Source organism: Acartia tonsa, chromosome 12, assembly GCF_053477335.1.
Source record: "Acartia tonsa isolate MP-2025a chromosome 12, ASM5347733v1, whole genome shotgun sequence".
NCBI lineage: Eukaryota > Metazoa > Arthropoda > Copepoda > Calanoida > Acartiidae > Acartia > Acartia tonsa.
Window position 1 is genome coordinate 22,089,981 of NC_137271.1, and position 15,449 is coordinate 22,105,429.

Sequence of the window (15,449 nt, forward strand, 5' to 3'; positions counted from 1 at the left end):
TACTCAACAGAATTTTAAAAGTAAGGTGTCAAATTAAAGATCTTACTATTTTTGTTAATACTGGCCATTTTCTTCTTTTATTTTGTTGCGTTTTAGTACCTTAAAACCGACTTAATTATTTTTTTTAAAAACTTAAATTACTTAAAAAATAAGAGGTCTACAAAAAAACCGATTGCATATCTGAATTCTATGAAAAATTTTACATCTACTACTTACTGAAAGGACCGGCTAGCTATCTTAAATAAAAAGCAAAAAAGTTGATACAACTTCTTTGCCGCTTAATTTGTTTTCCTCCTAGCAGACCAAGATCGCACGATCACAAACGCTAACAAAATGTTTATAAGGAATAAGGTTTATAAAGTTAGTTTTAAAGTGTTTTTCTATCATGTAACCATATTTATAAAACTCTAATAAATAATGAGAAAATCTATTAAAACCCTATGAATTGATAAAAAAAACTTACCATAAAAATTGGACTTACACTAATTCTACCAGGAACCTAAAATAAAAAATATATAACATCAAATCTTTAAGGGATTTTAACTGTGGAAGAAAACGTGTCTATAAAGCCTATCTATTAAATAGCTGGTATGAAAACAATGTGTGAATATACATTACTACATACTTCCAGCCTTTTAGGAAACTGCAATTTGGGAAGAAAATATTCATATAAAATAAATATATCAATAAAATTTGACTGTATGCAATATAAGTGTATGTAATATTCATTTATTCGTATAATATTGTTCTTTTTTATGTATGTCGTACACCAAAGTAGTATAAATCTATCTATATGAAAGAACCAAAAAAAGTTATCCCTAAACAATCAGACGTACTTTTATACAAAAATTAGTTATTTGTGACCTAAAGAAAAGTGTAAATAATCCATTTAAAATTCATTTTAAATTCTTTCTGTATATGAATGTATGTAGAATGTATATAAATGTCTGTTAATATATATAGAATACGTGGAGATTGTGACAGGGAAAGTTTTCTCCTTAATTTAGGTTGCTGACATAGTCAATACGCCTCTCCAAGTTCAGGATAGAAGATGGGGTAAAATCAAAAGAGGGGGATGGTGGTGTCGTTATAATTGCCAGTTGGTAGAAATATTTATCAGGGTATGTGAGAATCTCTCACAATATCCACGTATTCTATATCCATTTGTCTGTTGCATTTTAAACAATTTTTGGTGACAAACCCAAGACTACAAATTTTTAACGTTTCTATATTTTAGCTGAAAATATAAAAACAAGATTGAAATTATGGGGACAATTCTAACTTGCCTATACAGACGGACGTACATACGTTTTTATAATCATTAATTATTTTTTAAAAACCTAACAATTGACTTTTTAATTTCTTGTGTTATATTAGCTATTTAATATATATTTAGGTTTATGTTGTATTTTGAAAACACCCCGAGAAATTTTGTTTCCTCTGTGACAATGAATCTGACTAAAATGGGCCTAGCTTCTGCTACACAATGTTCTATGATACTTAGATTCCCCTTCTCAAAAATCACCCTAATCAGCCTGTTTCAATGCTGTTTGAATATGCTTCCCTTTATATTATTTCACAGAGATCTTAAGGGATAATAAAATGGACGACAAATTGATATACATCCCAAATGAGGGTAAATTTTATAACCTCTTCAGTTGATGCTTATATCTATAAGTACCAATTTTTTTTATAGCCTACGAATAAGATAACGTAGTTACATAAATCTTGGGTACCAGTGTAATTAACAGTCTAATTTAACTTCACTCACTGACATTTACCCTAATATTAGGTTTCTTTATTTGAAATAGATTTTAATAGATTATAACCATGTAACTATTGTTCCTTTTTAGTCTCCTAATTATGCCTATTATACCCTAGCAACTCAGAAAAACATATGTTTGACACAAAATGCAGTCTGACGCCAGCTTTCTTATACACAACAATCCGGTGACAGGCGAATTCAGTGTCCAATTTTGTACAGGGCATATACTGTACATATGAGTTTTTCTCTAGTTTTCAAATATTCTTAAAACTAAAAGATTTAACAACCTTTCAATAACGATGAACATTAAATATTTTTTCAGAAAAATAACAAAGAATTTTATCTTCATGTACAATATTCCTACCCCTGAAATGAAGATAGATAGATACCTCTAGAGATTGTGCTTTTTCTTTGCGGTCATCCTGGGACACCTGGAGCCAACGTTTTGTTACATCACCCTTGCTACCTCCAACCTTGATAAACATTATATAACAGTAACAGGATGTCTAAGAGGTTATCTATGTGTCTGTATGTACTGTACCTAAGGATCTTGCTAACTGCTTAACCGATATGGTTCTCCTTTCAAATGTAGCTTCCCATTCTCAGGTCCTGGGAAGGTTTATTACTATTTTTACCCTCTGTATCACCTTCCTCCTGACAGAAATGTCCCCCAAAAGTATAATTTATTTGTAATACCTGAATTTCTGGTCTGGCAGTTGAAGAGTGATGTGTTGGAGGGGTGTCTTCAGGAGGCACCCAGTTCTTTCTAAATAGATAATGTAGATAGATAGATAGATAGATAGATAGATAGATAGATATATCATATCTATAATACAAAGTAGAACGATGTCTGTCTGTTTGTGTGTTTGTCTGTTTGTAGCGAAGGATCTCGCTAACCGCTGAACCGATCGGGTTCTCCTTAACAGGGTAGCTTCTCATAGTTCCCAGGAAGGTTTATAACTATTTTGGGGGAAGGTACCACCACCCTCCCAAGAGAAATGACAAAAAAATCAAAAAAAAAATTTAATTTAGGGGAGACTTCAACGTCAAATAAGGTGGTATCGTACATAAAAAATTAACTTTAACAAACAACAACATTTAAAGTGCCACTAGAGGCCTCTAGGGGCATAGCCGCTAGTATAGATATATAGTTGTAGAGTGATGTGTTTTCTGGAGGTAGCTAGTTTTTAGATAGATAGATAGATAAATTGGCAGACAAATAGATAGATAGACATTGAGATAGATGTTCAGACAGTTGATAGACAATAATTTTGATAGATAGCAGATTAGCAGGCAGATAAGCAGGCAGATAGATAGACATACAATTAGATAAATAGATAGACTGATTCTTACAGATAGGTAGAAAACATTTATATAGAATGACGAATATGCACATGTTTGTAGACATGTTTATAGATAGATAAACTGATGTACAAACAGACAGATAGAAAACAGTCAGACATAAAGATATATCTATGAATAAATAGTCAGACAAATAGATAAACTGAAAGATAGATAGACATAGAAATGTAAAGACAGACAGATTGATTAAACAATAATCATACTATACATATATAAACAAATGAAATTAAAAAGAAATTGAAATTAGATTTTTCACCTGTCCTAAGCCTTTAAGTAGATAATTAAGTAAAAACTATCAAAAATGAACAAAAAGCTGTTATAAAAGTAATTAAAATACTTTAGAAAAAATGTTCCAAATATGCAGTGGGCACGAAAAAGATACGCAGTTTAACACTAGTAAATCATTAAAACATCCTATTGTATTAGTAGTAAGTTTTATTTTCTGTTAAGATTTTTTAGAAGTTTTTATTTTTGGTCTTATATGACTTAACTAAAGCATTTGCCAGTGTATATTATTTATACAATGTGTTTTTTATGAGAACTTTTTTGAAAGCAATTTTACCTCACTTATAGTTATCAGAATTTAATGATTAATGGCTTATTTTCTTTGTTTTTTATAACAATTTATAGAACATCAAAAAAATATTTCAGTTTTTATTAAAAAAGTACAGTAAAATAAAAAATTCAAAATCTAGGTGTCAACATCTAAAAATGGTTTTAGCGCATTTTCTCATGCTCAAATCTTCTATCCTTTGCTAGAATGGCTGCAAAACGCTTCAAAGTTGAGATACAGAGTTTAAAAATTGATACAGATACTTTATCTCAACCAGGGAGGGAGTACTAGCCCCCAAAGTGGACTACTGAAAATCCAATTTTTTTCTTGCAAAGGGTAGAAGATTTGAGCTTAAGAAAAATGCGCTAAAACCTTTTTTAGACGTTGACACCTAAGTTTTGAATTTTTGATTTTACTGTACTTTTTAATAAAAACTGAAATTTTTTTTAATGTTCTATAAATGATTATAAAAAACGAAGAAAATAAGCCATTAATCATTAAATTCTGATAACTATAAGTGGGGTAAAATTGCTTTCAAAAATGTTCTCATAAAAAAACACACTGTATTTAGTAAAATGTAAAATCTTCTCTTTACTAAGAATGATCTGTTAGGCTGTCTGTTATTTACCTGGCTTCTCGTAGTTCCTCAATCTCTCTCTGTCTGACCAGCCTTTCTGAATCAAATTCTTCTTCCTACAACATTGTTTATGATTAATCTATTTTTGTTTGTCTAACAGTGTAGGCTCAAATTGTAAATTTAAATGGTTTGGTAAAGAAGGATTATATTTTTGTGGCTAAGCTACTAAATAATTGTAATAGTTTGTTCATCTGTCTGTATTTTCGTCTGCCTGTTTGTCCTTCTATCTGTAGGACACCGTTTGTTGGAAAAATAATCTTTTTGACTAATAATGAAGATAGACGACTGAAATTTTTGTGCAGTCTTTCTATAATTATGAGCATCCAGTATATTATTTGCTTGGTCCGTCGGTCTGTCGGTCATTCTATAAAAGATCAATATTTATGTTTTACTAAAAGTTTTTTGTCTATTACATTTTAGATTGATTTTTCATTGGCAATTCAAAGCTTTCCTGAAAAAAAAGGTTTAAAAGAAGTTATGAAAATAACAAAATTTACAGATTGGTAACCAAAAATCCACTTTAGTTCCGCCAAAATTAAACTGAAAAAGATTATTTCATTGATTGATTGATTGATTAGCCATAGTTTCTTAGGGTTTGAACCTAAGACTCCTGGAGTATGCTGAGACACTTTTGTATAGCCACCAGGGCCAGTTTAAGCTCCACGTTCAAGTATGACTTGACACGCTGTCTCATGAGAGCTCCTCGTTATTACCTCATCCTCGCGGATTTTGAGTATGGCAGGTGTCCCAGATTAAGTCACCGTAATGAATGACACTCTCCTCAGAGGAGCCTGGGATTAAGGGAAGTGATGGTATTATACACTTGATTATTAGTCATCCAAACTACCTAACACTCTCCCTTCCAACGCAACTGGGGGAGGTTGCGTGAATACACATTGGAGAATTCGAGACAACATGTTGTGATTGCAACATGTATGGGTTTGAACTAGAATTCTCATCACCATAACTCAGTGCAGTAACACAGAGCTACGGCGCCCCCGTATTATTTCATTCCATAGTTTTATTAAAACTAAACAAACAAAGAAAAAAAATAATTTCTGTATACCCGGACAACTACAATCGGGATGTACATTGTCTTATCCCTTTAGATCCCTGGGGTAATGTACATAGTTATCGGATTTATTCAAAATTTTAAACATTAAATTTTGTTTAAACAAGGATGACAACATCCATATAAGCGAAGCACTGAAACGGTAAGACAAACGGACATTAACACTTGTATAGTGTCAGAACTGAATAATCAGAATAAAAATGTATGAGAGTCGAAGCAAAATTGTAAGTAAATTTGTTGAAAAACTGCTTGAAACCATAATATTTATGGAAATACTTACATTTTTGGGACTTGGTTATAGAGTTTTTTTAGCCCGTGCCTTCGGCAACTCGGGGCTAAAAAAAACTAGTTTTAATCTTATAATTGTACATTCTATATCCGCGGAAAGCCGTTTATAATACGATGCGAGAAATAACTATTACCTTTCTGAGAACTTCTTCAGGAGAAATAATCTTCTTCTTAGGAGCTCTACCTCTCTCTGTAACAATTTAAGAAATAAATCATTTCGGTTTGAAAACGGGAAACCAGGGTGGAAGGGGAAATATATTGTACTCTAAATTACACTGGTACCCATAGTTTTATAATCATGTTTTATTATTTGTTGGCTCCAAAACTTTGTGTACTTTTATTGAATTGCAATTGTTCGATTCCAATACGTAGTATAACAGGGAAGTAATTTTGTTTACCATAATTGAGATGTACATAAATTTATCGCCCAAGGGCTTATACCAATCCCTGAGGAAAATAAAGAATCCAAATTTGTTAATTTTGAGTATAGAATGATTATATAAAAGTTTAAAAATGCTAGTTTACATATGAGCCTTTACTAACACCTATGTGTTAATGTTTTTCTATTTAATTGGTTAAGTCTAAATAATGACTGCAACAAGCAAACTAGCATAATACTTGCAGAGTATCTTAGTAAATTTTAGAAAACTTATAAAAGTTGGCAGTACCCTCAATGTGTCTAGTCGAGCAGAGACCCACATCTAACTAATTTGAAATTAATTGAAAATCATATTAGTTTGTTTGTTTATTACTTATTGTTAGGTTAGCTCCATTGAGTTAGGAATTGCAGGGTTAGGATTAGGGTTGGGCCGGATATCGGGCCATTTTCAATATCCGACCAGATAGGGTTGGACCGGATATCGAACGATGGCCAGTTATCCGGCTGGAACCGCATATCCGGCATTAGAATCGGCCGGATATCCGGCCCAACCCTAGTTAAGATCCCCCGGTAGGGTTGAGGTATGGGAAAAAAACTACTCAATTTATTTTCTGGGGGGGGGGGGGGGGGGTTAGTGCTCAATAGAACCTTTAAGGGAAAGAAGTCTTACCTTGGCTACTGTTATCAGCTCCTTCGAAAACACTGGTAAAGTTTTTGTTCAATTTTCCGGGTTCGAATTGGGCTAATCCTAAAAAAACAATTTTAATCGTTTTAAGGATAGTGTACTCTAAAATTCTAAAAACTAAAGACGTTTTAAATGGTTTCTACTGCTGCTATGTCAGATGCGCGACATAATTTAGAGTAGAGGGGGATGCCTAGGCCTATGCGCAACTCATTACCATGCACAGTTAGGACTTCTCAAAGGTCGTGCCATGTAAGGGTTGGTTGTCTATAGTCTGTTACTTGCCTAATATCCAACAGTATTAGAGTATTGCTTCCCACTACAAGAGGATGATGCTTTTGAGTTCTCTGGATGAGAAAAGATCTCGTAAACGGCCGGAGCAAGTACATATAGAACTTACTTGGAGCATTATTCATAGTTTGGAAAAAGTTTGATCTTCTCTTGACAATATTCAAGTCACCAACACTCAAACCTGTTCCCTGAAAAATATAGAAATTTTCACTGGGAAAAATCATCTCCAGTGTGGCTTCGAAACCGATTAATATCCACTGGAATAGAACCGGTTCTCATTCATACTAAAAAAGCATGTATCGCATCGTATTACACACAATTATCAACAAATATTAAGGTAAAAATCATAATATTACTACCAATTTTGTTGGCCTTCGGCCCCTCGAGGCTAACAAAACTGTTTCTAATCTTAAAGATATAATCCGCGGAAAGCTGTCTTTAATACGTTGCAATGAATAAATAATATCACATTTCTATTTTAGATCTCGCTATTTACAAACAATCCGCCAATTTATTATCGTTTCATTGTCCCCGGACCTCTTCATAGACAACTTTTACCTCTAGGTTTTCATTTTCCACGTTAAATCTGCTGGCAGAGGCATCTCTCTCAAAGTTTTTCTGCATCTTTTCTACTGTCTTGAAATAATTCCTGAATTTTATTTTCATGAAAACTTCAATAACCGCGGAAAGCTGTCTATAATACTTTGCGATACCTAAGGAAGAAGGCATAACTTCAATTTTAATATTTAAAAGACATATCCAAGGGGTACATCGGACCTTTTCTGCGTAAAACATGTTTACCATGAAATGGTGTCATAATGGTCTTCACATTTTAAAGACAAAGTGTCCTAAATACTATTTCTTAGAAAATTACTAAGGGTTGAAAAACAACCTCTCTATATTTTCAATGACTCCTTACCTATTGTTAGTAAAAAATTCAGCTATTTACCTAACAGTGCCTTGTCGGGCACTGAACCCACTCTTTATGCTTAAAAAAAAACTTTTTATCGTTTTTTTATTTACTTTATTAGGTCAAGAAGGTTACGGTTAGATTTGGTACAGGGCAGCCCCTCAGAGTTAGGACATCCTGCAGGTGCCCTAATTATGCTATGAAGCAATACTTTTCTTGGTAAACAATCAGAACTTACCTGGCTGATTTAATTTTTTCCATCTCTTGTCTCCTCTCCTCCCTGGCCTCGGGATTATCTAGCTTAGCTATCTCCCTACACATTATATACATACATATTTATTTTTCTAGGTTCAAGGTATAATATTACAGTCAAAATATAGATATAGTCCCTTTCGTGGCAACGCACCTCAAAGGGCGATTCTTCGTATTTTTCACAGTAGATTTTATCCTATTTCTAGCCCCTTCGGGGGGCTCTAACCCAGCGTGGCTAATTGCCTAACCCTGGGTGGAAATCACCTTACCCAATATAACCCAACCAAACCTATAAAAAGCCATTTTAAAAATACCACGAATCCCCCCTTAAGTGGCGTTGCCGCGAAAGGGACTATTCCCAATATTTCTTTAATCAAATCTTTAAAATGTAAGGATGACCTTAAAAAGTGTCCTAAAACACTTTCGTTCAGACTCAAAAAAATACTCTGCTAATTAATAAGTTTTATGTTCGTTTGTTATACCATTTTAGAGGTTTGCTTTTACGGATGTTGTCATCCTTGTTTGATTATAGATAATTAATAAAATCTGACCTGAATTCTTTTCCCAAAGTTCTGACTAAGTTGATCTCCTCTTCCCTCACCTTTTTCATTTCTTCTGGTTTCCTAAAATAAACAATTTTCGAGACAAAAATTTTCAAAATAAACTTCATATAACAAAAATATAAACTGAGCTTGATCTTTAAATCATTTTAGTGGTGAATCAGATCGGGGCGCGCGAAATTTCAGCCAATCACAGCGCGGCATTTTAAAAATGCCGCGCTGTGATTGGCTGAAATTTCGCGAACCCCGATCTAAATCACCATTAAAATGATTTAAAGATCCAGCTCTGATAAAAAAAAATTACTTTGGGTTGGACTACTGAATGTTTAACACAAATACATTATTTAAACAATTACCCCCTCCCCCCACCGTTTAAGTCCCATTTAAAAAATTCTGTACTCCCATCCAAAATTATTTTTTTCTGAAATTATTTATCTATTAAACATTAAACCGAAAATTTATATATAATATAAAATTATTAATATTTTTATTCATTTCCTAAACTAATTATTGTCTTTAAATGCTGTAAATCCTAAAATCTAAAAGGTTAAATTTCTTAAAAGTAGGGAAAATAGTTTCCCAAAAATATTAATATTAGTTACCATTTTCTCAGCATGTAGACTCGCTCTAGATTTTTTTCCTTTATAAAAAGTGCCCTTTTCTGATCAATAACATTACTATAAAATTTAATTTTAATACATTGTCTGCAGATAGGAAAATGAAAAAGTACAAGACTAATTCTAAGAACAATATGAATTTTAATTTCTAACTTTCAAGATGATACACCCAGCTGTGACTAATGAAGGAGGAGATTTGTAAATCATTAATCTAGAATTCATAGACAGACACAAATATGTAAGATTAGGGATAGGATACCTGAACACAAATATGATGGCTTTCAAACAGGTATAGGTAATTAATAGATTCAAATAATTTACAAGACTGTATGATTAAGTTTATAAATTCAAGAAAAAATGCAAAGAATATTTAGTTGTAGAACCAGTATCTAATAAAAATTAATTAATAAAAAACATTTTAGAAAACTAAACAACAATATTTTAAATTAAAAGGTAACAGTATTAAAGAAATAAAGTTTCAAGTAAGAATTAAATTGGTGTATTAAAGGAAAATAACAAAACTTTTTTCAAATTATGTGATCAAAAACAAGGATGACAACATCCGTATTTAGCGAAGCAAGAACAAATCATGGATGGACACGAGGATAAAGTGAGTTTATATAACAAATGTTTAATGACCACATGAAAGAAAAAATAGAAAAAAGAATATCAAGAAATCATAAGTAAAATCATGCAATCTTTATCAAAGAAATATACATATTGTAACATAACTGCCAGACCGAAGTACCACGTATGTTGTATTACATTTTCTCATAGCCGTACTGACTGACAGTCAAAGTGAATTATAAGAAAGCTTTGCAAACAATGTTTATTTTTCTTTTCTCTGTATAAAGAGATATAAATCTAAAATGAAACTGCATAAAATTCTTTTCATTTTTAAAAGCGAAGTTTTTTTATAACTAGGTTCGGTTAGAACGTCCCACTGTGGAAGGGATTGTTACATCCGTAACAGATTCCTCTTATTGTTTATTTAGTTATGTTAGAAGCGTCAAACCGATTTCGTGATGATTTTTAGAATATGGATTGCTATAAAAATTATGGTAAAATATAGAAGCTGGTACTTTCTGTCAAAGTGGCCAGTTTTTTTTCTCTTTTCCTAACCCAAGCAAGAAGTCCTAATCAAGTATACCCTAACCCTACTGGGCTACCCGCAATGTTACCTAACCTAAAGCAATAATCAAACAACGAAAAACTAAAACCCCATATATTTAATCACTTTAATAAAACAACAGGGTTTTCAATACTTGACAAGGCACCTTGAGCAGGGTTCGGCAGCCGCGCCTCAGACGCGCATAAGCCTCAGGTTTAAATCTGCTCGTGGGAAGAAAAAAAAATTTCAGAAAGAAGGATTGTCTTCTAAAGAGTAGTTTTATACTTCCAGCTAAATTTTATAGTGATAAAATGACGATTTCACTGAGGCTTACGCGAGGCTTACGCGCGGCTGCCGATCCCTGACCTTGAGGGAAATTGTCGAAACACTTTTTGCGCTATTTCCGAATACCTGAAAGACTAACCTGGCATTTTTGTCAATGTTGAGCTGAATGACTCTTGCAGGCATCTTGGAATCCTTCACTTCTGGCTTTACCTAAATATTAAAACAAAGTATAAATTAAGGTGAGGTGTGAATGGATCTTGGACAAAATAGCCTCTGACAAAATTAAACTTTAGGACAAAATAGCCTCTTAAGGAAAATAGCTTCAAATGTTAATAATGATAATTGCCGCGTCGCTCGTCCCCCTAGTCTGCCATAAAACCTAACCTAAAAATTGTAAAAAATATCGCAACTACTTTTTGTAAAATTCACGAAATTCTAAAAATATTGAAACTTATTAACAAATATTTTCTTTCAAAAATTCTTACAAAGATGACAATCTCCATTAAAAGCGGCGAAGGACAACAAATAATGGATGTTTACACGGACACAGTGAGTTACAAAGCAGATGTTCAGAAAGAGAGATAATATGCCATCAATAATTTGAAAATCACGAATCTTTATAAAAAAAGTATCTTTTCCCTTTGAAATAATATACTGTATGGTCAGCATCCATAATCCAAAATCCTTCTATCTTAATTAGCAGAACATTTCCACAATCCCTTTGCAGACTGACGGACTTACAAAATGAATTATAGAGTATCTTCGCTACTAAAAAGGTAGCTTAAAAGTTATGCATTTTCGAGCATGTATTAAAAATTAACATTATCAAATTTCAATGTAATTAACGTTCTTTTGACTTTAACAAACTACTTAACCCTATTACATTATTATTAAACTTGCAGACGAAGGCCAATGAGTCCCACCGTGAGGAAGACGATTCCCTTTTCTCCCATCTCTTTTGAAGAGATTTTCTTCCCCCCTTCCCTTTTTCTTATCCCTTTATATGACGTCATATAGGAATCGTCTTCCTCACAGTGGGACAGATTGGGCTTCGTCAACTTGCAGCTACTCCCGCAGAGGCATCTAAGGGAAATGTAGTAGTAAAAAACGAATGTTTTTTTTGAGGTGTAATGTTTTTCCAGGGCGATAATTCCTGGGAGTTTGGAGATTTCCTCCCTTCAAATAGTTCGAAACCTTTCCTGGATCTATAAGAAGCTTTAATTTAAAGGTAAATCAAATCGGTTAAGCGGTTAGCATAATCTGTCGTGGTTTAAGAATAGAATTTCACAAATCAAACTTTTGACAAAAAATGCTCAGAATTAATGTAATTAAAAATCGAAATAGATCTAATTATAAAGTTAATTTATAATTTACTAATAATAAATCATATTACATCTTATTAAATAAAAAGACATGTTTATTTAGCTAAAAAGATAATTTTAATTAATCATTTAAGTGACGGTTAGGATAATCAGAAAGTAGCTTTACAACTAAAAATTATTATATAAAGTAAAAAGTTAATAATTTTAGTACATATTTCTATTTTCATTACTAGTAAATTTAACTAATGTCAAATATTTAGAGTTTAGAACTTGTCAAGTTCCCCTAAAAATTTTGTGACATTTGTCATTTTACGCTTCATACAGGTAAAGGGTCATTTAGAAAGGGTCAAGGCAATGTTAGAGAGGGTGGGGATATGGGGCTGTTTATTACACTAGTCCCTAAAGTTTTATAGTTTTCTAATAACGTTCTCTCATTCGTTGGCTAAACAACTTTTGTTTGTGTATCACCATTGGGATGTACATTGTCTTATCCCTTTAGATCCCTGAGGTAATGTAAATACATAGTTAACGAATTTATTCAAAATTTAAACATTAAATTTTGTTTGAACAAGGATGACAACATCCATAAAAGCGAAGCACTAAAACGGTAGGACAAACGGACAAGAACACTTGTATAGTGTCAGAACTGAATAATCAGAATATAAATATATAAGAGTTGAAGCAAGATTTAAGTAAATTTGTTGAAAAACTTCTTGATACAGCATAATATTTATGATGCTGTGAGTATTGGTGCAAAAAATATGCACCAATACTCACAGCATCATATTTATGGACATACTAACATTTATAGGACTTGATTATAGAGTTGCTTAGCTTATAACATTATACTTTATTGTTCCAGGAATTCATATACAAAAAATAAGATCAATCGGAAAATAAGATCACATAAAAATTTGTTGTTAAAAAAGTAAAGAAAATCAATATGTTTAAAATGGACGTACGGATATTCTGGTAATGATTATAGAGTTTCTACGCTTTCTAAATCGTACCTAACTACTAAAGGTATCACCATGCAAAGTTTGAAATTAATAGGATAATTCTAACATGCCTAAATTAACGAAAAAAGCTTTTTGTCACGGACGGACTGACTGACGGAAGGACGGATTGACAGATCCTAATTATAGAAAAGCTTTGCTTTGAAAAAAAAACAATGAATCAAAATACAAACATCCGTAGGAGCAGAGCACAAAAATCATGATTAAAGTGTATTATTGTGTATTATGTTCAGTGTTCATAAATAAAGAAAATTTTTATCACGCAAACCATATACTGGATGCTAGTTTATATAGAGAATCTTTCCAAAAAAAAGCAATCTATCTTGAAAAGTAACCAAGAGAATCACATTTCCCACATAAAATTACGGTTTGCTAGATGTTTAAGATATTCAATTTTAAACAATTTACAGCTTTTTCAAAAAACCTGTTGAATTCGGATATTTAAAATTATTGAATCTAATACCTTATAATGTTGTTAAATAATAAAAATACACATATGGGTAGCAAAATAATATATCACAGTGAGCTAATACATTTTTTCACTTAATCCTAATTTTCATCTTGATTAAATTCAATTATTTATAAAAATATTAACTAAAGATTTTAATCCCATAGTTTGTATAATACAACTTAGAACTTAAACCCGTTAGCATCCTTTAGTAACTAAATTAAATCATAGCAATAGGTTTTCCAAATAAAACAAGAATTAAAATACTCAATTGCATCAGTTTAAAACAATTATTAGAGTGTTTAATAAATATTTTTAAAAAATTAAATCTATTTTTTAATATTGCATGATTCAAATTACAATTCCTTTTATTCACAAGTACATCGCTCACTGACAAATAAACTAACTGCACATTTATAAAGTAGCTTGGCTACCGAATATATAAGAATATCACATCACTTCTAAATATTTGAATCTTGACTAAAAGAGAAACTAAACAAACCGAAAAATTATCTATAATTGACAAATATTTTCAAGTCAGAATCATGGACAAATTTAATGAAAATAAAATCTGAAATCACAACAGACTTTTTGAGATTTCATTGATATTTAAAATTTATTCTTTTAATATTTTAAACCTTTTATGAAAGTATCAAAATGTCTACGTATACATTTTTAGCGAAGAATCTTGCTTATTGCTGAACTTATATGGTTCTCTTTTACAGTTAGGCTTATATTAGTTTCAAAGTAAGGTTCATAGCTGTTTTAAGGGAGGATAACTCCACCCTCTGAAGAAAAATCGGCTCTAGTAAAATGGTTTTTTACCTTTTTATCGAACTTTATTAAAGTATGAGGTTCGACTTCGCCCTGTTACTCTTTACCTCAAGTGTCCCTAGATGCCTCTAGAGGCCTAGCCGCTAACAATTGATAATTCACTAAGTAAATCTTAGAATTATTGTCTATGTTTGAATTGAAGCTTTCACAAGGAAAATATCTCTTTTTATTGGCATTCTTTTATATAGAAATTTGTGGGATGGGCCATGGAATGAGGGAATTTGTAAATAGGTAAAATTATTCCATGTTTAATTGCAATATGCGTCTGCCAGGCCTTAAAAAATTAACTTACAGTCTTCATAGACGTCCAAGGGTGGGGATAAATGGGTTTTTAACCCCCTCTAACTTTGAAATAAATTAAAATTTTAAAAATTTGACCCCTCTCAAAATAAAAAGCTTGAACGTCCCAGACTGTCCCATGTCCCCTTTCTGTTTAGAGTAATATTCAGAAGGAGTCTTTGAACTGAGTTTTATAAACACGTTTTGTCATTCGTAGGCTTTTAAGCATTGGAGACCAGGTTGATGTATGCTTGATCTGTACAAAGTTATGTCCAAACTTTTCCACCATTGTCATATCCTCAAATGTTCAGTTAGCCTAATTATGCACTCATCAAGTAATTTGTAGTGAGGTGCACATATTCAGCAATAGCAAAGCAAAAAAGTGTTTTTTTTTTGGCAATTTAAAGAATCCTTTATCTGAGGACTTGTCCTTTAGATTTATGTACAATGTTCTAAATAATGAAAATTATCTATATTGTCAACTACAAGAAATTTATTTATTTTCAACTATTTTAAATCCAAAGCTTTTCATTAGTTGTCTTGTGTCCGTATTCTCGTCTTTATTTGTGAAATATTTAAATGCAAGTATATCCTTATTCGAAATTTTCAAATTTGTTGGTTTAAATATTATATCATATTTTTTTCCAACACGACAATATGTTCCATAATCTTGCTAAATCTTGCTATCTATTTTGTAATTATTTAATATAGTGAATATTTAGGTTGTTTATTGACTAATTGTTTAGATTTTCATAGTGTAGATCTTTAATTTAGCTACAAATTTGG

General features: G+C 31.8%; 1 protein-coding gene across 2 annotated transcripts in view; it reads right to left on the reverse strand.

Moving 5' to 3' along the window:
* Positions 1-15,449, reverse strand: part of LOC145334349 (uncharacterized) — a 43,567-nt gene that overhangs the window by 8,756 nt on the left and 19,362 nt on the right. For both annotated transcript variants that reach the window (XM_080179776.1, XM_080179778.1), the window contains 11 exons: positions 10,904-10,974; positions 8,743-8,814; positions 8,178-8,252; positions 7,588-7,678; positions 7,139-7,217; positions 6,727-6,804; positions 5,812-5,867; positions 4,309-4,373; positions 2,462-2,531; positions 2,155-2,238; positions 464-499 (listed from right to left, as the gene is read on the reverse strand). In XM_080179776.1, the coding sequence (XP_080035902.1) occupies positions 464-499; positions 2,155-2,238; positions 2,462-2,531; positions 4,309-4,373; positions 5,812-5,867; positions 6,727-6,804; positions 7,139-7,217; positions 7,588-7,678; positions 8,178-8,252; positions 8,743-8,814; positions 10,904-10,974 (777 nt within the window). The remainder of the gene's footprint in view (positions 1-463; positions 500-2,154; positions 2,239-2,461; positions 2,532-4,308; positions 4,374-5,811; positions 5,868-6,726; positions 6,805-7,138; positions 7,218-7,587; positions 7,679-8,177; positions 8,253-8,742; positions 8,815-10,903; positions 10,975-15,449) is intronic.